Here is a 23,252-nt window from a genome sequence, read left to right as displayed (position 1 = left end):
CTTGTATAAAGTTAAAATAGAGAAAATAACAGATAAAACATAGTTTCACTCAAAACAAACATCTGAAATGTACTTATGAAGTTTTATAGATGACAAAGAAATATGAAATATTTGAGTTCAAGACTATCATAAAAAAATCTATATATTCTCATAAAAATTTTGTTTTTTAGTTTATTAAGAATAATTCACTAAAAATTCTGATTTTATTTGTAGGTGAAAGACTTTTAATGTATACTGAATATCTGGTAAATACTGTGAAGATAAAAATACTGTATTAAAAGTTAGTAGTATAAAAAATATAATGATTTTAAATGAGTACAAACTGGTCACACAGTTGGTCAATTTGACCAAGCCCATGTAGAAAGAATTAATGTTAAAATGTCCATTACCTGAAAATATATTTCACATAGACATTAATCTCTCTATACAACTGATAGTTATTACCTTTCACCACTGCCAAAAAGATTTTTCCCATACACCAGGCCTTTAATGAATTTCCCATCCTTACATGTACTAAAATACACTGTGCCAGTTTATGATACAATCATAATTAGATGATGTACCTCCTACTGGTGGATAGTTGGGTTAATATAGGTTCATTACTGACAAGCCAAAAACACATCAAAAGTGAGGAGGAAGGGTGATAACCTCTATGAAGAAGTGAATATCTAGAAATATATTTTGAACCACAAAAATGTTAACTTCAGAAACTCATCTCTACACAAAACTGAAAGCTGGAACACTAAACTGATGACAGATGGAAAGTGTAAATAAAAAGAGATACCAAAGATAAGCTCCTTTGTGAAATTATAGGACCATAAAAGGTAATCTTATATAGTGTGTCACCAATTACAAGGGTAAAGGAACCTAGTGGGGTCCCACTATACTGAAAATTGTATCATTTCTCATGAAAGAAAAACTCTTCACCCAATAAAGATGTCAGAGTAAAAGGCAGTGTCAAAGAACCTTCCTCATGGTGCTAAAGATTGCTCAACCAGCCAGTATATCTCAGACAGTCAACTGAGCAAGATTGTTAAGTATGGTTATGGCAGGAAGGTGGCTTTGTCCAGTGTTTAAGAAATATTTATGTGAAATACTTGCAAGAATAAGCAGATGAAGATAACACATTTCAGTCCTGCCTCCCAAGGTGAACTCAACATTCAACTGCTGGACTAACAAGTGGGAATAACTTTGGTTCATAGTATAGAGTGTGGCCTGTACTACACCTCTAAGTGGTACCCCAACCTTACTTCATGAGGTACATGTACTCAGTCTCATATAAGTGGGACCACACTGACTTGAAGGGGAATTCTTCACACCAAAATCTCCAACAGCTTGGGAATAAGTAAACAAAGGTCCATCCTTTATTCAACACAGAAAAACAGGTAGATAAATTTACATGTGGGTGAATGCTGGAAGCATGAAGAAACATGAAGTGTCATTCCTCTCATAAAAGAATGAGAAGAAAAATGAATCCCACTGCACACAGACTTCAAATGATGGCAGTACAAGTGAAGTAATTATTTTCCTATAGAGAGCAAAGGGGATGATCATGGTATTAATGATCATACAAGGAAAAATGAGAAACTGATTGAAGAAAATACCCAATCTCCCTCCTGTGCAGACTTAGTGTTTAAGAGAAAGTTATCACAATTTAAATTTAATTGATTTCTGTCAGAAAGAGTGCAGAAGGCTTCCAAGAACATGATGGACTAACAACCAAATACCTTATAAAATTCTTGTCTTATCATAATATTTTTCTGACACAGACATTGATACAATTATCAGGCTATTTACTGCTAGTAGAAGTCTTGTGAGTTTTCATCTTGGTTGTGAGTTGTTGAAATTCTGGCTGACATGTTGTCAAGGCTGTATAAATTAGCTCCTTCAGGTGTTGATTTGTAAGGATTGCATGGTGCTTCAACTTCACAAACTTCATTACAGAGTACAGTGATTCACAGCAGCATGTTATGCTGAAAACTGAAATGAGTCACACACTGGTTTTCTTCAGTTTGGAATATTTTTTTCTGGAACTTTCTTCCAAAACTCAAATATAGAATGGGATTTATGGATCATCTTTAGTTCTATTAGTTCCATTTCCACAGCAGGTCATTCTGTAACCAGAGGTTTGATAACTAAACAGCCATCATTGACCTCATCAACCATGAATAGAGTTACAAGAAAGGCAAAGCATGGCTTCAGCTTTTGCAAGTACTCAAACCTGTCTAGGAAATTATCAAGTAGTCCTTGTAATTTATCTTTGTATTCTTCCAGTTTGTGATCTTTTATTTCAATATCAGGGAATGTATTTACTCTCCTTTTGAGACTGGAAAAGTAACTGATGCTTCTTGACAATACATCTCTTTGAAAAAGTCTTGTTTCATTCTGAAAGCTGAAAATTGTCTAAGTAAGACCAGAAACAATCTTATTCTTCCCCGGGAGTGCCAAGTTGAGAGTATGTAGATGATTCATTATATCAATAAGGAACATTAGATCTTGCATCCATTAATCATTTCCTAGTTCAGAATAGAATCTTTTCTTCAAGATGCAAATCAACCAAATACTAGAGGGCCCAGTATCACACTGACACTCTGCTAATTTTGCTGCCTGCAACACAGCCACACATGTCACAATCACACAATTGCAAGCCACACCCACTAAAACTAACATTGTCAGCACCAGCTTGTATGATTACTGATTGTCCAACACAATTCCTCTGTAATCCTTGCTTGTACGATTACTGATTCTCCAGAACAATTCCTCTGTAATCCTTGCTTGTATGATTACTGATTCTCCAGCACGATTCCTCTGTAATCCTTGCTTGTATGATTACTGATTCTCCAGCACGATTCCTCTGTAATCCTTGCTTGTACGATTACTGATTCTCCAGCACGATTCCTCTGTAATCCTTGCTTGTACGATTACTGATTCTCCAGCACGATTCCTCTGTAATCCTTGCTTGCGATTACTGATTCTCCAGCACGCGATTCCTCTGTAATCCTTGCTTGTGCGATTACTGATTCTCCAGCACGATTCCTCTGTAATCCTTGCTTGCGATTACTGATTCTCCAGCACGATTCCTCTGTAATCCGATTACGACCGATTCTCCAGCACGATTCCTCTGTAATCCTTGCTTGTACGATTACTGATTCTCCAGCACGATTCCTCTGTAATCCTTGCTTGTACGATTACCGATTCTCCAGCACGATTCCTCTGTAATCCTTGCTTGTACGATTACCGATTCTCCAGCACGATTCCTCTGTAATCCTTGCTTGTACGATTACCGATTCTCCAGCACGATTCCTCTGTAATCCTTGCTTGTACGATTACCGATTCTCCAGCACGATTCCTCTGTAATCCTTGCTTGTACGATTACCGATTCTCCAGCTCGATTCCTCTGTAATCCTTGCTTGTACGATTACTGATTCTCCAGCACGATTCCTCTGTAATCCTTGCTTGTACGATTACTGATTCTCCAGCACAATTCCTCTGTAATCCTTGCTTGTATGATTACTGATTCTCCAGCACAATTCCTCTGTAATCATTGCTTGTATGATTACTGATTCTCCAGCACAATTCCTCTGTAATCCTTGCTTGTATGATTACTAATTCTTCACTACAATTAGTGAATTTCTTTAATCCATGACTTAAATCTCACATTTAAATTAGGATTAAAATTATTAAATATATTTACTCACCATGAACATTAAACTTATGTTTTAATCCAATGGACTCTCAGTTTATACCTGGTAAATAAATATAAAGCTTGAAAATTTTTTATTTACCTTTTATATTAATTGTAATGCAAAAAGAAGCTTAGCCAACATATTTCCGTGTGCTCCACATTTTACGTCAAAGAGCCACACATGGCTCGTGAGCCATGGTTTGGCCACCCCTGTTAACATCTTCTTGTACAAAGATATTAATGACAATAACGCTCATAATATGAACAAACATTCCATTGTCATAACAATGTAGTCCTCTGAAAAGAAGGTTTTGTTGATTAAACAAAGCTAAACCTTGATAACTTCTTTATTTATAGCTAGTCTTTCCTCTAAATTAATCATTTTTTCAAATTATCATAAATTATACTTCAGTTCTCTATTATGAAAATTTGGAAATTATAAATTATCTCACAAAAAATATAGTTAGTAAGTTTACAAATTCTTCATTCAAAACAGATTATGAAAGAGTTTGCAATACCTTCTCAATGTTAAAAGCTGAGACACAAGAAGTTGCATCTTGTACAACTGAAGTTATGGTATACAACATTAAAAATAACTTATCACATACTTTTCACCAACCATTACTGGATATTATATTTCTCAAATTAAAAAAAACAGACTCCGTAATATCCATTTCCAAACTATTTACAAAGTATGTATACAGATATTAAAAATACTGTAATGAGAGGGTCTCATGTAAAAAAAAAATTTATCCTCAGTGATATCACAACTGCACAAAACATAAAAACTGTATCTGTAATGAATTTAATTACAATCTTCCTGAATCACACAATGCCATCTTTTTTACAATCCAACCGTGTCTTCATATGTTACTGGTCAGCACTTGAGACAGGTTACAGATATCAAGAAAGGTAATGTGTCTATTGCTGAGAAACATGACAATGAAACTGAAACCACTGATAATGTGAAGATTTCATCTCAATCCTTTTTCTCAAATTCATGTGAGAACTCATTTTTCCATTGAAATAAATTGGTGAATCAGATAAACTGATTCTCAGTTACCCAACAAATACTTAGCCTTTCAATAAAAACGCTTGGAGTAGTCTCAATCCAAAAGTGGATTGTCATTATAGCCCCTAAGCTACTTTCATCCCCAGATTAAGTCTTCATTATAACCATTAAGTTACTTTCCACACCAACTTGGGTTCTCAGTATAATTTTTATAATGCTTTGTCTGAAAGTTAACAAAATTGTATTACACTAAATGACTGATTTATTTCAATTAATGCATGATTTATTGTACAAAATTTTAGTTTAAATTATCAGTTTACTCATTTTTAGAAATTATTAATAACTGTATTACTTATTAGTATTCACATTACTAAAGACCCTTACCTGAGCAAAGGTTTTGATATCTTTGTAGCTCTGAGATCCTAGCTTCAGCAATGGTGATGCTTGTGGCACATGCTGCAGTGGTAGGCCTAATTTTCCAATCTGACTTATGTTTGTTACTTGTCCTTGCATCACCTTGGATATCTGACCTGGTCGAACACCCACTCGTTCTCGATAGAACACAAAATGTAATTTAACTGTAAATATTTTCCCATACACATCATACTGTTGAGAACTGATTTCTGATATAGAGTAACAAGCCTACAAATGAATACAAAAGAGCCAAAAATTATTTTTATGCACAGTATACCTTATTACTTTTTATGATAAAATTTTAAGTTCAAAAATATCATACATGTAACCTTTACATTGATGAAAAAATAATCATAAGCACGCTCAGAATACATAACCAAACATTACCTCTTGAGAGCACATTAAAAATAACATTTACAAATATTAGTAGTTTCTCTATTTATATTGTCAAAAAAATTAAAAAAGATGAGTATTCATCATCTACAATGAAAAGAAAGACATTTAATGTTAAACTATTTAAACGTTTTCCAGAATAATAACCATATTTGCTGTCAGGGCATGGATATTTTAAAACTACTTTCTATCTTTAGACTTGTAACTTAAGTAAAATGAAACAAAAAACACAGCACAACCTGTACTCCTTCCTCCATTGTACATGCACCAGAATCACAAAAACATAAATAACAAAAACAGAATCACATTTTAATTGCCTGAGAAATTTTTTCTAAACAAAGGCAGATTTTGTAGAAATTAAACAGTCATATTTGAGGCAAGTGGCATTTTATTATATACATAAAGTTACTGAACTTATAAAAATGAGTTATTCATTATTCCAAGTAACTTCAAGTGACAGAAATTTCGATAAAACAGAAAGAGGCCTTGGAAATTGATAGTACATGTCAAAATTACTACCAGGTTATGTTGCAAACAAGTTCCATAAACAGCATCACCATAAAAGATTCTTGTGTCAAAACAACACAACAAATTTTACAAACCATATGCATACACATTTTTCCCACTTTTCATACCACTTGTTGCGTTTCTACTGCTATTCTGTCATTAAACAGGTTTTCTGAAACAATATTTTATCAAACTAAAAACAGTAAAACCTTCATTAGAAAAAGGAATGTAGGAAATCTTACTGTTTGTTACAGAAAACTTAAGATTTTAAACAATTTTTTTTTTACAGGAAACAAATATTTTTAGAAGTTTCATCTGATTCCAAAAGTCTTAGTAAATGCAGTTGGTAAGTCTTTCCTGTAACCTAATGTTATGTGTCCTTTTCTAAAGGTTGTGTGGGAAAAATCATTTACACATTTGATATTATCCTTCAATAATATAAACTACATGAAAAAGAATAAGGTACAAAGTTCATTTTCTGTTAGAAAAATTCACTTTCCTACTGTTACACCAGAAAAGTGGTAGAAATGTATATCGAAAGACTGTGTACTAAAATAAATACAAAAAATGATTCAAGATTTGAATGCTTAAGTAGGTGAAAGTCACATGCTTAACACAGTCTCTGAACATAAAGCACACTATACTTGAAAAATACTAATTTATTCCCAGAAAGCACAAAACAATGATTTTAGGTCAACCAAAGCTGAATCACACAACACCCATGCTGTCCATGGGCACTACAAAGAATGGTGTAGTTTTTAAACATATTTAAAATGTTCTTACTAATGTGACATTTTTAAAGACAACATAAACATCTTATGATGCAGGTCTATATTTTACTGTTAGTGTGCAGATACAAAATTCATTTTTTTATGATGTACTACAGAGGAAACTCATGCTTTGTGTACAAAATGTTTTGTTATCATATTCTGTATTTGCACCAAAATTATAAAATGCAAAGGCAATGCTGTGTGTTCAAAGTAATAACAGTTTAATGGCCTGCCTAAGACTACACACACAAGGTTAAATATAGAGAGATTCTGAAAGAATATGATAGCTGTTGAAGTGTCTCGATGACTGTGAAGTCTAAGCAGATTAAACCTAACGACAACACGAGTTACCCACCAAACATCTCTAGTACAGAGAACACTGAAACAAATAGTCTGATCAAAAATGAAACACTGATTCACTCATCTAGTACATCTAGTAACAGAACACTGCTGTCTGTAATATGGCTTTAAGGGATGACAAATACATTTCACAAAAATCAGGCTTTCACATGTGATATGCATCATTACACTGATGCTCATAAGGTACCACAAAACAGGTTTTGTGATGGCTTATTAGAACTGCCATCAAATCTGTCATGATTCTCACTGTTCATGCAATCAGTTGCTGTTTACTTACACAGGACAAGCTCACTGATAAATTTGTGTGGCCCTGTTACTGCAATGACTTTAGTACTTTAATTTTACAATATTTACATACTGTCATATTATATACAGTTCCAATATTTGTAACTGAAAAATTAAATCAACATATTAAAGTTTAATTTACAAAACAGATTCTAACGAATTCAGAACAGAAAAGAGCTTTAATAAAACTGATCATGGCTTAAATCGTATTTGACAAATTCTGCATGGCATGAGGGGCCGTCATACTGATTACAGATTATCACAGTTTAGTTCTGATTTCACGTGTCTTGTAAGCATGTCTTGGTTTAGCCAGCAAAACTGTTTTGTTATCAACATTTGGTGAATTGAATGTTGATGGACAAATTGGATTTCCTTCTTCAAAGAACATCTCAAGATGAGACAATGTAAACAAAATTCATTCTACTTTTCTGCTAAACCCATCAAAAATATCAATAAAAAAGTAAAAAGGTGGACAAGTTTGTAAATGGCAATAAATTCATTACGTAGTACACTGCCACTCACCACTTGAATTCACAAACACACCAGTAGTATGTACTTATCTTGTTCTGTACTCAAACTTACTACAGTACATCTTCATTGTTGACCACTAAATATACAACCTTTATTATCAACTACTATTATTTTATAATCACTATTCTATAATAGCAACTTTGCTTCAAAGGCAAATCCAAACATTGCTTCTATGAGCCTGCTTTTGTATGTACAATGCATGCAGCTACACAAAGCAAATGGAAAATTGCTGTTCCCAAAATAGCTGTTAGTGTTTTATTCAGTATTTGAATTAGGCTTATTCTGCATTAAAATAATCATTGATTTTGCATAAATTTACAAGTTATTGGCTAAGGCCCACCATGACGATACACATTTTAATTGATTTTCAAGACACTTATGAAATTTAGATTTGTCTGTGTGTTAATCAAGTAAACACATACAAAGGTAATTTCAGAACTGATTGTGTGGCCTTTATTATTCAAGTACCATTTTAAAATAATTAAATGTTTCGATTTTATGCATAGCATTATCTGTTAATTGAATTTTTTGTTATTCTTTATAAACTGATTAGGCCTATTCGCAGGTTGTTTTTGATAAATTTCAGTCAGTAAAATTATCTTTTACATAGATTCTACTGTCCATTATTTATTGATTCACGTTTTGCTGTTCTTAATAAATTGTTTTATTACATTGTGCTTTTATGTAGTTATGCAGTAAAATCAAGACTAAGATATTTATCCTGGCCAGTCTGCCATACATCAAACAATGCTAGTATTCCAATGTCAGTGTTGGTGACTGGATCAGCAGTGTTAGTTATAGACAAATCAGCTAGAATGTTTACCTTCTCTGTATAATCCAAGCCTCTTTCATCAGACTCAGAATCACTAAACCCATAATTACTATCCCTATCTACAAAATCCTTTTCAAATTACCCTGAATCAGATTTTTGTGAAATACAGTTTCACTCAGATTAAAATGTTTGTACAACCCCTTCATCTTGTAGATATAAAAATAACAACAAGAAATGCAGAATCTTTAGACCTAATGCCTGGAAACTTTAGTTTAAAAATGTTTTCTGTCATTCACAAAAGAACAGGACACACAATGTCATTGTATGACACTAAGGAGCTTTTTATTTGTATGCTCTCATGTTGTTGTAACCCCTTTGGTAATAGATGCATTAATGCATCAGTAACACCTGATTAAAAGAAATGACTGAAGCATTAGCATGCCATTAGCAACAAATGTGTTACATTTATCAATTATGGAAATAACATTACTGTAGAGGTCACATTTACATAGCATTCTGCATTATATAAGAGAAAATCTTTACAAAACATAAAATACAAAAGCACTGTGCTTCAAAACATTCCTGACATGCACATATCCAAAAGCCATATGACCAAACCCATTACTAAAACATATTTTTTTAGCCATAAGAGCATTATAATAAATGGCAGTCAATCCCACTGTTTGTTGGTAAACACTTAGAGGAGGAATGAGTAGTCTTAGCCTTGCTTTGCTTGTTTTATTTTTATTCCTTTTCTATGGGTTTTCCAACTTTGTAAGATAGTACTCATTACAAAATGACTTATTTTAAAAATAAATTTCAGTGATGTCCACATCCCTAAAAAAAAAAGAGACACTATCCATGCAGTGAGAACAGGAGAGGTAAGTAAGAGCCAAAGTGCTTGTTCTACAACATGGAACCAGATGGAAGTTGGCTGGGCCCAACTGAGAAAAAAACACCCAAATGGATAATATATTTGTAAAAATGAGAATAGGTTTCTTGACTATGATAATAAAGCTTGTCTTGGTTACTTCTGAAAGTAGAATATGGGCATGACATTTCGCTAACTGATAAGAAGGTACCAGCAGTAACCAGTCATCCATGTAATGGTATGTACACAGGTCCATGGAATTTGTAAGACAAGAAAAAGCTCTTACAATCTGGCAGAATACATATGATGTCAATGCTAGTTGGAAGGGCAAAGCCCTGAACTGCAGTATCTGCCCCTTGTGCACAAAATACAAAGAGTAGTGGGAATGCTCCACTATGAGTATGTGCAGACAGGAGAAATCAAATTTGATAATTCACATATCTGGTAAAAAAATGCCAGTGCAGAGTGAGGAATGACTCCATCTTGAACCTTGGAGGATCTATCAATTGATTTGGAAGAGGAATATTGATGACTAGATTCCAATATCCTGTCTTCTTGGGTACAACATACAAACAGGAATAAAAACAATGGAAGAACTAAGATGGTCCTCTCCATTTCCCCTTTGACCAATGAATCTCCAATAGTCCTGGAATGAAGTTCTCAAATCTAAGGATCTGTGGAAGATGGAAACACTACAGAATGGGTAGATGATGGAGATGAAGATGTAAACTGTATGACTAATCCTGATGCAAAGACTTGTGGTACCCCTTTATCCATGGTAATGGCCCAGCATGGCCATGTGGGTTAAGAGATTCGACTCGTCATCTAAGAGTCATGGGTTCAAATCCCAGTCGCACCAAACATGCTCACCCTTTCAGCTCTGGGGGCATTATAATATGACAGTCATTGCCACTATTCGTTGGTAAAAGAGTAGCCCAAGAGTTGGCAGTGAATGATGACGACTAGCTGCCTTCCCCCTAGTATTACACTGCTAATTTAGAGATGGCTAGTGCAGACAATCCTTATGTAGCTTTGTGCAAAATTAAAAAAACAGAAAACAAAAATTATCCATGGTAAAATTATTCCACACATCCAGAAGTTCTCAAAGCCAAGCCCCCACAGAACCCAAAGGCACATGTTAGTTACCATTGCCACTGATGGCATTCTGAGTAGGGAAACTCTGTGGGTATGAAAGGAATTTATACTGGGTACCAATGGACCAAGGGGCTGAAGGTTGGGTTGAGACACTTGAATAGAGGAGGAACTATGTTGGTACATGGATTCTCAAACTTTAGTACATGTAACGTAATAATACATGGAACTAATGTGAGTGGTACCTGAAAAAAACATAACATAAAGAACTACTATTCAAAGTTTTCATCAGTGTTTCAGACACAACCTTTGGGAGTGGGACAGGTAAATTTTTTACCTCTTCTCCCTAAAATATTATAACATTTGTAATAACCCAATTTGAGATTCCCACATAAATATACGTATTAATTTCCATTTTCTTGAACTCTAATGCCAAGTACATACACTCACTAGTGTTTTCTTCCCTTTAAACTGACAAAAACTGCAAGTACATTCTTTTATTGTATCAGGAAAAATAATTACATCATTTTTATTAGTGGGCAAGTGCTACAAATATTAATTTCTGCTATTACAGTGGAACCCCTCTAAGTGGTCACCCCTCAGTCAGATTCAGTCACCCCTTGAAAGCGGTCATTCAATCAGTCCCTTTTTTGTTTACATAATTCCTAATTATGTACAGTGAAACCCCTCTAATCAGGCCAGTTTGTCTCAGTCCCAAGGTGGCTGCTTCAGAAGGGTTACACTGTAGTTATTTTAGTTTGTTTGTTTTTAATTAGGTCTTAGTTTGTATTTCCAAAAAAAAGGTTAAACAAAATGTGGTATATGAGCCTGAGAAGTTTGAGAAATTCTGGTTTAGTATAAAAGATTTTTAAATTACACAAATAATACTCCCTCAGATGGTTCTAAAGATTTTGAATAACTCCATAGTTTACAAGCACAACATAGAGATCCTGACATTGTCAGAAACATCCTTATGAACACTTACAACAATACTAAGTAGTCTGGAATAATATCTGGAGTTAATGTGAGTTTTATCATAAATGTTTGAACTACAGAAACAGGATATTTTTTTTCTTTTTAAATGTTCAACAAGGCTCAAACTAAATGTACAGCTCTATAAATGATGAAAAACTTAAGTTTGGCATCTTAGCAGAAAAGAGATTTCAAAACAATTGGAATCCACACAATGTTTAGAAATAACGCTACATAATTAAGTCACTGTAAAAACACAAGACTGGGTCACCCATTCCAAAGAGTAATTATGCTATCATATTAACCTGTTGACTGCTAAGTATTTCAGCTGCTACAGCAGCTCCTTTTAATGCTTCTTCATTTTGTAACTTTTTTGTGAATTTTAGATCGAACATGAAACAATTTGTAAGTAGGTCAAATGTGTGTATGGTGCTGACATCTAGCGTTGAAGTTAGGTATTACTGAGAACAATTTAACTCATCCGTAGCATTGTGTTACTGACTGGCTTGGACGAGTTATCTCGTCTACGGCACTGAACACGTTAAGCCCAACAAAATGCATTTGATCAAAATATCACTGGATTAAGTAAATTTGTTTAAGTGTTGTGTTTTTACAGTGATTTTATTCTATTAGTTTTAGAGATACCAATACCTCATACACCACTGTGCTGTTTTCTTGGTTTGCATGTTATGCAGCATCACAACTAACAATAGACATTTTAAACTGTAGCTCTTACTTCTTTTACACACTATATCAAAATCATTACTATTCAGTTCATTAGATTCATACAGATGTACCTTATTTATAATTATAGGTAACTTAAAATAATGTTTTATGTACATGAAAATGAAACACCAAAAAAGTAAGCAAAACACAAAACTAAAAACAGCAATTATAAATGTCTGAAATTCTACTTTTGTTATTACATCTGCTCTGAATACTTGATCCAGTATAATTATATACTTAATACAGAATAAATCAGTATATGATCAACACAGACTTGCAATAAATGCTTAATAAACTAATACCCACAAACAAATAAAAGTATATAGGTTATTAGGATTAAAATACAATTATTAATGTTATGTAAAAACTCATAAAATTTATCTTGAAAGGTCACATCTTTGTAAATAATCTAAGTCTCTTTGTTGTATGAAAAGAATCTGTACATTCATCTTAAATAAGTTTTCATTTTTTCTGTTGTGACCCAAAACGAACCTAAGAAGCTTTTTAGAAAACATTAGTAAAATGCCAAAGATATTATGACAATGGATTCACAACTAAAATACAAGTGTCCTAAACAATATTCCTAAAATAGTCACAGAATGAACTGAAATTCACACATTCAAACTAATGACATGTTTTATGTACATTACAACAGGTTACTCCAATGAATGTCAATGGTGCCAATTAATCATAATAAGACTATATGCTACATTTAGAAATAGTTGAGAGAAATTCATGCCTAAAATTTATATAGTTGTGCATCAAATTACTGACATAGAATAGATTGTCATGTTAAAATTTTATCAACTAATCTGGGGCAGTAAGTTGTGGCCAACCACCTGTAGTTTACAGGTTGATGACTGATTATACTTATCTACCAATTATAAGAAGTGCTTTTTTTGAAAACTACTTAGTGAACAGCACAAAGAATTCTGACAAAGCATATGCTGGATAAAAACTCATTTCTTTTCTGTATAGTTAACACACAAGAAATGTTCACTTTTAAATATTAAACATATATAATTTAACATCCAACACGATAACTTTGCAATTATTCATATAAATACAATGTCTATATCAGAAGCTTGTCTGGTAACTTTCCACAAACCTTTAAGTCTGATCAAATCTATAGATCCAACTTCAGTAACCCTCATCTCTTTAGTTACATGTTTGGTTACTGTACTCTATTTCAAATTTTTTAAACAATCAAATTGTATACACTTAAACAACAGTCTGCATTCACTCTGAAAATATATGAAAAGGTTGAAAGTGTAACTCACATAGATTAGCTCTGTAGCATATTAGTCTTGTTAAGTTCCAGTCTATAGATGCTGAACTACTATGCCAAACACGGGCCTAATGTACACTCCAGCTTTCAATTTGTAGCTGTCTACTAAACACCCCAAAATTGCTCTCCTTCTAAGATAAGCTGCCATACTGGTTTTCCCATTAATTAAATCATATCCTAACATTTTCATAAACACAGCAATTAAAGATAAAACCTAGCATATTCACAGTTTATAAACATTCAGGTTATACATACATCCTATCATGACAGTTTTCACTAACCCTCCAAGAGGTATATTTTAACATAATGTTTGACTTTTATAAATTTCGCAACTAAATTGGGGCATTTACATATGATTCATTAAAAACAAAAACACTAATTACATTTCCTGTTTTATCCAATAAATAATTTCTTAAGTACGCCACTTCAGTGTGAACATCCTGTCACTTCATTTAACATAAAGTGCATGAATTAAAACATGATTTTAAATAACATTACTGATGTTAATGGTTTCTACTGCTGGGCACTTTCCTTTAAAAAACTTGATAAAAACTAATTCATCTCACCCAACAATAACAAAAACATTTTATTTCCTTCACTAAAAGATCAATAACTTGCAAAGTTGTACAAGTTCTACATAATTAATAATAGGTCTAACATCAAAAATAACATTAAAAAGTAACTACCCTGATAACTTCTTTTGTACTTATGGTAATTATCATATTTGTATTACTTATGGTAATCGATATCATAATTTCCTAAACTTGAAAATTATAGCTATTATTACTTCATTGGAAACAACAAGCCAAATCTACAACACTTAAGCAACTATCTGCCTGAATAAATAATAAACAGTACTCGATCAATTTATTGGAACTCGCATGTTTGTACTAGTGAAATAATTTCCTAAACTTGAAAGAAAATTATAGCTATTCATCTACATACTCAATGCAACCTCAAAATAAAAGTACCTTCAACTAAAATTAGTACAAATTTCTATATTAAAAATAAAGCATAGCCTACCACACACAATTAAAAATCTAATTGCAATATTAAGTTCCTGAATATATTAAAAACATTATTACAATACCAAAGAAATAAATTTTAGCATTCAGTCTAAAAATCTGTAAAGGATATTAAAAAGGGAAATTTTTCAATGGTTCCTGTTTTCAACTAAATGATTTTAAAACCAGAAACCTGCACTACTGACCAATATGCATGTCAAAAGCATGACTCATCTAATCTAAAGAACTGAACTCTTAATGGTAGTGAATTGTATTCAACTTCTCAACAGACATACAGTCATATGCTATAAAAGTAATGAATTGTATTCAACTTCTCAACAGACATACAGTCATATGCTATAAAACTGATATGTGTTTTTTATTGTGGTTTACCTTAAAAATAAAATTTTAAAACACATCCTCATAAAGCATGTTTGATCACAGGATTCACTACTTCTATAGTTTTCTTTCACGTGTCTGTTTTTTCAAACCAAAAACTAGAAATTAAGGAAAATACCAGTATATTAAACGAAGGCACAAAACCGTTGTTTTCTGATTGCAAATCTAAACCACAGATTATCTGCACTGTGTCGACCTAAGGGAATCAAATGCCAGATGTTTTGTATTGTAAGTCTGTAAATTTGTCAATGGCTTTCCAGGAACCAAGAACCATTCTTTAAAGCATGAATTAAAAACAATACTTTTGATACAAAGGATCTGATACCTTTCAAAAACCCTCAAATTCATTTTTCAATCATTTAATTAATGTTCTATTGTTTTCATACCTTAGATTAAAACATTTGACCATGAAAAAAACCTATGTATTTATAGGTAAACTATTGGTATCTCTACAGCTTTGAAAACAAGTGATGAATAAAGACTAGATGCAACATACAACATTTATTATTTGGTAATCGAATGAATGCAAGAATACAATATTCATAAATGTAAAATACTCAAGAAATCCAGAGTTCTAATTTTTGTATTATGAATTATAAATTCATCAGTATGCAAGAATATTTCAAACCACAGTTGTTCTGCAAACAGCCTTCATCTTCTTTGACAACAAAATATCTTTACAAAAAAATTTGAAAGGCTATTTTATACAAGATGACAGTTCTGAAACATCTTTACATACTTAAATACAATATGTAATATCTTGTAAAAATGCCAAAAAAGCAAAAAATAGACCAAACTAAAATAATTTTAGAATTATAATGAGAAACACTATGCTTACCTGAAGTGGAACTTCTTGAAATGGACTACTGTCTTCCTTTAGACTGAAGAGTTGCACAACACTGTTTTCTGAAAACTTCACGTAAACTTTTTTCCAAAACCTACTTCCTGTTATTTTTTTCTTCACTGGCTGTCGCAAAAGTAATTCCCAATCATCTTCACTATGTTTTGATATAAAATCCTCTAATGGTTCAGAAATGTCATCATCAAACAATGGAGAAGCAGTTTCAAAAGAATCCATGTGACTGATTGGCACACTTGGCTTTCCAAATGATTCAGGAGGCTCTACTTCCTGCTCTGGTAACTTGTGTGTTGTTTCTAATGTTTGCTTTCCTTCCGACAACCTTGGACCATAATCAAATTCCATGGTGCTGAAAGTAGAAGAATAATCTGGACTCCTTGGAGGTGGTGGAAGCAAGGACATAGATTGCAAAGAACTTTTGTCTTTTATTGGTCTGCTTCTTATCTTTGGTTTAATAAGAAAGGAAAAGTCAACAGAATTTCCTTCATATTCATCACTAAACGAGTCTTCAGATGGTTTCTTGGGCAGCTTTTCTAAAGGAATTGCATCTGGTTCATTTCTAGGGGACAAAAGCTCAACGGCTCTTTCTTCCAAATTAAAATCATCTTCATCACTACTCAGCAACTTATCTAATTTCAGAGATACAAATGAATCAAATTCATCAACACTGTCAGCAACAGTTCTCTCTTGTTTTTTAATAGCTTCTTCAAACTTGGCTGCAAAAGCTTCAAAGGCAGTAGTGTCAGTGGATACCTGTAGGTCAGAACCAGAAGTTAGCTGTACCACACTGGTATCAAATGGATCAAAACCTGACGAGGTGAAATGTTTTCCTGTTTCAGTAGCTTGAAGATCAAATTCTTGTAGCTCCATTGAAGATGTTCTACCAGCTAAAAATTCTATAGTTGTTAAAACCCCAGTTTTTTTAAGTGCTTGTTCATTCAACAAATTACTATTTTCATCTAAATCAAAGTTTACCAAGTTATCTTTATTATTTTCCTTCTCCAAATAAACCTCCTCAAAATCACTAAACCAATTAGGATCTTTTGCAGATGAATCCAAACTCAAGATTTTGTTTGGAGTTAAAGCATCAACTTCATAATCGTTTTGCCTGTATGTTCTTACACTTTTCATGCTACATGTAGATTTATTTTCAGCTGTAGTTGAGAAAAGGTCTGCTCCACTTTGAATTTGTTTCTTACTATACTGAATGTTGGTTCCTTCCTGAACAAATTCATTACCTATATTAAAAGAGACAATTTGATTTTCAACACCAAAAGTATGTTGAAAATCAGAATTAGCAACTTTAGACTTTCCCAAAAGATAAGTATTAGAATTACCAGATTTAACAACACTAAAATCATCTTTCTTATTTGTGGCAACATTATCATTATCACTACAATAAATACAATTATCCTCTTGCAATGTAAACCAAGAAAAATCTTCAAACGTTACAGTTTTACCTTCCAACTTCAACTTCTCTGAAGGTATTAAAACTGAAGATTGACAGTTCTGTTTTTGAACACGCTTCTCACTTTCTATAGTACTTGATACTTCAGAGACATTGCACTTGTCCAACATACTGTTACCCTTAGTTACAAAACATTTGTGTAATCCAAAGGAGTCAAAGTTTTCTTGTTTTTCCTTTTCTACAAATTTTGTTTCAGAGAAAACATCAGCAGTTTGTATTGCCATTTTATTTTCATTTGAACACTCTTTTCTAGGGATTTCTTCTGTATACTTCCCTGAACTTCTTCCTTTTACATGTTTATCAGAATTTAAAAGTGCTATTAAATCTTGTAATGTTTCTTTTTCCAAATCAGGTTTGGTAATGGCACTGTCTTCAGCAAAGTCTATCAGTTGTTGTTCTTTTGACTTTTGAAATTCACACTGGTTATAAGAATAAAAAGAAACAGCACTATTATTTACAACACACTGACTACTACTGTGAGATTCAGACATGAGATTACCTTCACATTTGAATGGATTAGTGCTAGAGTCTGATACAACTGACACATGAGAAACATCTACATTCGTAGTACAAAACAACTGATTAAATGGTTTCACTTGTTTTGAAATAAATGGGTTCTTCGATGGAAACCATGATACCTTCACAGTATTTTCTGGTCCTTTCGTCAGCAAATCATTGCTATCTTTCACAACTGGTTTAAGATGACAATGTAATAATGATGTTTTAGAGGTATCCCCACATCCTTCAAACACCATTGATGATAAGTCACTAACAAGATTCTCAGGAGGTGAAAGGTTTGGAGAATCATAAAAAAATGGTTCTACATGTGAATAAGAAACAGGTCTTTCATTATTCTCACAAATTACTACAGGTGCTTTCCTTTTATCATCATCAACACCAACTTCTGATAAGTACAGACATGACAGGTCTACAAAGGATGTATCAAAGGGGTCATCAAAATTCAAAGAATAATCCTCCAACATGTTCAGCTTATCAAGGTACTGGTAGGAAACTGCAGAATTTTCTTTGGTTACCTCAGAACTGCCTTCCAGGGAAAAATCGGTCAAAGGTTTCTCTTCAATCTCTTTATTTTCATCTTGTTCGATCTGTTCTTCACCGTCTTCTGCAGTGAAAATTAGTAAAGGTATTTGTATTTCTTTTGTAGTTTCTGGAGTTGTGTTGAGAAAATGCAAATCTTTTTCTCCCCATTTTTTTCTATCTTTATTTCTCTTGGGTGGTGGGGGTCTAGGAGGAGGCTTCGAGCCCCTGGAAATTTTTGTCTGGGAAATTACAGATAAACTGTCAAGTTCATTTTGGTCTGGTACAAAAAACGAGCTGTCACTGTTAATCCTGTTTTCACTGGAAAAATGTTTTGTTTCTATTTCATTGGAAGAAGGTTGTGATTTATGAAGGACAGAAATGGCACTTTCTTCCTTCAGCTTACTCAGGTTAGCATGTGTTTTCTGAAGTGTACCTTGAACTTTATGTGTGAGCTGCTGGAAGAACTGCCAGTCCTCCAACCTGTGCTGCTGAGTCTGTCTGCCATTTGATTCAAGCTGACTGAAATACTCACCAGTGTCCAACTCTTCATCACTACCACTTTCCTTCTTGTGGCTTTTCATTTTTTTCTTTAAATAATCCATTATCTACACTAACCCTAGAAATTGAGACAAAAGAAAGAATTTAATTCTAATAACAAAAATAATGAGCTAAAAACTTAAATATTAGTGGGACCTCTTCTCCACAAGTTATATAATTTTTGCACACTAGAATGAAATAATAATAACACATCTTTGAGATGGTTTTTAATTAAAACAGCCCAAAAGTTAATATTTTAATGTGCCTCTATCATACATGTGCACACAATGAAAAATCAAACAAACATGAATTCAATAAAATTCAATTCTTTAAAATTACAACTACTTTGCTAAAAAGCATGTTTAGCAAAAAACTATAAACCGTACAGAAATTTCCCATACTTAAAAAGTAACAGCCAAAACTTCAATTGAACCCACCTGTGGTTGTTCTAAGACAAAAGCTTATTTTTTGGAAGAAATATACCTTAAGTATCAATACATAAAACCTTATTTTAGTTCTGTCATGTTCACACTTTTTAAATATCCCAGTTGTCCCTGTTCTTCTATTGACTCACATCCATGAGTTCAAACAATTTTCAACTTCTGATAACTACAGACTCCAACAGTCTTTGAAATAATTTCATACTGAAACACCAACTGCAGAGATAAACGTCTCCTTACCACCTGTTGCATTCACATTTTTTTTCTTTACTCTTCTGTTTCTGTTATAAACTCTTTTACCTTTTCATATAAACAAATACACAGAACATATTTCATTTGAAGGTTTCAAGCACATAAAAATTTAAATTTACAAAAACACAGCAATGAAACAATAACATACACTGATATAATTAGCTTGGAGTCTAACTATTCCCAACTAAAGAAAACATTGTACATCCAACTTGATCTCACTTTTATTGTCTACAGACAGGTAAATAATCAGTCAAACATTCAGTTCAAGAGAAAAATATAAAACTTGTACATCAGCTAAAAAACATGTACTTTATAAGTTCCATCTTTCTGAACCTTTTCACTTCAAAAATACAAAGGGCTCAGCTTTAAGTATTTTGTCACTCTAAACTACAATTTAAACTATCACACTGTTTTCTTATAGTGAAAAACAAAATGACCCTAACATATAGAAATAAAATGGAAGGTTTAATAACGATAGTGTTATCAAAATATACTAAATTACTTCATATCATGTCAAACAAAAATATCTAACCTCTGTATCAGCAGATTTACTGCTAATACATGTACAGAATCCCAAAATGTTTTTCATAACGTGGACGCATCCTTAAGCCAATATAAGTACGTTCTATTGGAAAATTAAAAGTTTACTCTTACTAACATACACATTTGAGAAACTACTCTGTCAGTTAAGTTTTTACCAATCAATTTATTTTTAGTTTTCATGTCAATACTAAAAGTGACTTTACGTACCTGTGTTTCGAAAGTTCTAACGTAAAGTCTGGCGGCCGACGCCGGCACGTCTACAAAACTACCGTTACAACACTTTGATGCACCCCCGCATGGGATGCGACTTTTTCCCACAACTCCTCGCGAATATTCGGAACGGCCACTGGACATTCGTTAACAGTCACAGGGCAGAAGATAAAGCAAGGCTTCGCGCATACAATACAATCAATAGTCCACGTCAACAATTAAACTTTGTAAGAAAGTTCAACGCCGGGACAAAATTCGAAACTAATGCAGGTCATCTATGAACGATAATAACCAGAAACTTCGATTAGTAATTTTCAACAGGAACTATTTTTACATTAAATAACATAAGGTACTTTCTTGTGTAAGGAGATTTTTATGAAGCTCCAACACAAAACAACTGTTCACAGATTCGTCCAACGACGTTTACATTACATTAAGTACAACTATAATCACTAGTTCTTATTTTCAACAGATTTAATTAGTTTATTCATAATCATTTTCTGCAAAAAACTAAGAAAAGGAATTACTATTTATAAACAATCTATTTAAATCGCGAGAGATTTATAAACGTTTTAAACCACTAATATAAAACTTGTCATTGGTAAGCATCATTATTAATACTATAAAATGTATTTTCCCGTGAAAACAACAAATACTAAACAATGCCAAATCCATACTGTAATTAATCTATTTTCTTCAACGTGTTAAGAACAAGTCCTACCTTTTAATGCTTTGGGAAATCGAAACTTGAACTTCAATACTCGTCACAAATATATCGGTCTTAACAAATTTACTAAACGTTTCAAACAAGCTGAGTTTAACTGCTTCTTGCCAGACAGTTTGACATTAAGACGTCTGATTTCCCTATCTAGCGTTCTTTATCAAAACGGATACACATCAATGCAGAACAAACACAATACAAACCTGTAGTTGTTTGTACCACCTGTACAATGTAGGTGTTTTATACATACTTGTAAAAATAAACAAATGAATCAAGTTATATCATACTACCAAAAACGAAAATAGAGAAGTCGATGGGGAGAAAAATATACACAATGAAGGTGAGGTGAAAAAATGTGTATCTATATTTTGTTTGCTCTCTCCAAACTTTAAACACCCGTCTTACCATAAACACTGTACTTATATATAGTTTGTTAAATACCTGCATGTTTGTCCATATTACTCAAACACGCGATTAAATATCTTCATTTTATTTATCGATTTGGTGTTTTATAAACTATCAAACTGGGCTATCTGCGCCTTATTTATCGAATACAAATATCTGTAAGCGGAGATCCCAGTCTTGAAATATATCTCCCGGATATTAGCTTCAGTTCCTTTCTCCCATACAATTTCAAATTTTTCTGCGAAATCGCCTGGATTCGCGCTTCGGTTTGATGAAAGAAAGATATATAAATGTGTGTGTGTGTGTATTACACTAACTGAACGTCTGTTATTTGTTTTTCAATATAATTTTACCTCGCGATTTTCATGCTTCAGAATAGAATGGTGGCATATTTCTTTTCATGTTTCGGGTTTTCTACGTATAAGTGGAAGGTATAGGGGTTTCGTCTGTAATCTTCCTGTTTTGGTTGCTATAGTTCATTTACATTCACAGAAAATTCAACCATAAGACGAAGTTTTCATCCAATAAAAAAAATAACCTAGATGAAGCAAATACAGCTTACTGGTTTTGTAACCACTACGTCATACACGACTAACGTAAACAATCTTACGTTGGTTTATAATATATACAGAAGTACCAGAAAGAGAAGCGCCACCTATCAATACATAAAATAAATAAAGATGAAGTGAATAAAAAACAACTTGTATCTATTGTATTACCTACATTCCGATTACATTAATAAAAAATACTCTTAAAATTAAAATATATATATCCTTTTATACGGACACAAAAAAAGAAAAATCTACACCACATTACTTTAAAAACATTTGCCCTTTCATTCACTTATAAAAAATTGTGTGCAGGAAAAGGTCAGAGTGTTCGGTAACCAGAAGCTCCATGTCTCAATGACAGCGAAGGTCAAGCCCAACTTGCAGATACATGGAAAAGACTCCTTTAATAGTAGAATAGCCTATGGTGTAATAAAGCTACACAATATATCATCTGTGTTCAGTTTGCTGCATTAAAGCAAACCCCAGACTTTAGCTTTGCAAATCCATAAGCTGGCTACAATTATTTTCAAGACCCAATTGAAAATGCACAGAATCAATGCAAACCCAAAAGAAATAGCATAAACTGAAAAATCCTACAATCATGGACAAATTAAAACGTAAAGAAATGCATTATAAACATCAAACCTGGTCATCCATAGGTAAAATAAATAACTACCTATGAGTGAGAAAACTGTCCATCTTGAACTGAAATATCTCAAGAATTTGACTTGGGGACAACAGAACAATGGTATGCTACCAATCACCTACCTTTGTTTGAACAAAAACTTCAGACTGAGGCTGAAGACCTTGTCCACAAAATTCATAACCCAAAGAAACAGTACAAACTCTTATAGGTGCCAAAGATGCAAGGTATCTCGTGGGGGGATTATGTTGAGTATGGAAAGCCCACAAGAAATTACTCATGTGACTCAGTAGTTTTCTGCAAAGAGAGTTCACAGGTGAGCAAAGCAAGCATAACTCCAACCAGACTGAAGCTGTGTGATAGCTCTAGAAACAGTCACCTCCATAATCCAAGGGTGAATGTTATAATGTATCTAGAATATGAGGAGAAAAAGAAGAGCATCTCTACAAGGTTTTCCAAAAAAGAGCTTCTCTACAAGGTTTTCCAAAGAGAAGAGCTTCT

The 23,252-nt window shown here is 33.0% G+C and overlaps 1 protein-coding gene across 6 annotated transcripts in view; it reads right to left on the bottom strand.

Annotated features, from left to right (window-relative positions):
• Positions 1–23,252, bottom strand: part of LOC143226543 (uncharacterized) — a 70,042-nt gene that overhangs the window by 26,778 nt on the left and 20,012 nt on the right. For 2 of the 6 annotated variants that reach the window (XM_076457640.1, XM_076457635.1), the window contains 2 exons: positions 15,920–19,065; positions 5,082–5,339 (listed from right to left, as the gene is read on the bottom strand). In XM_076457640.1, the coding sequence (XP_076313755.1) occupies positions 5,082–5,339; positions 15,920–19,051 (3,390 nt within the window). In that variant the 5' untranslated portion in view covers positions 19,052–19,065. Of the gene's footprint in view, positions 1–5,081; positions 5,340–15,919; positions 19,066–20,428; positions 20,707–21,152; positions 23,129–23,252 lie in introns of those variants that run through there. The other 4 variants (XM_076457639.1, XM_076457636.1, XM_076457642.1 and 1 more) reach the window with 4 other exon arrangements.

Source organism: Tachypleus tridentatus, chromosome 9 (genome assembly GCF_004210375.1).
Source record: "Tachypleus tridentatus isolate NWPU-2018 chromosome 9, ASM421037v1, whole genome shotgun sequence".
In the NCBI taxonomy this organism is placed as follows: Eukaryota; Metazoa; Arthropoda; class Merostomata; order Xiphosura; family Limulidae; genus Tachypleus; species Tachypleus tridentatus.
The sequence above is the reverse complement of the archived record's forward strand: the minus strand, read 5'-3'. Positions and strand labels throughout refer to the sequence as shown.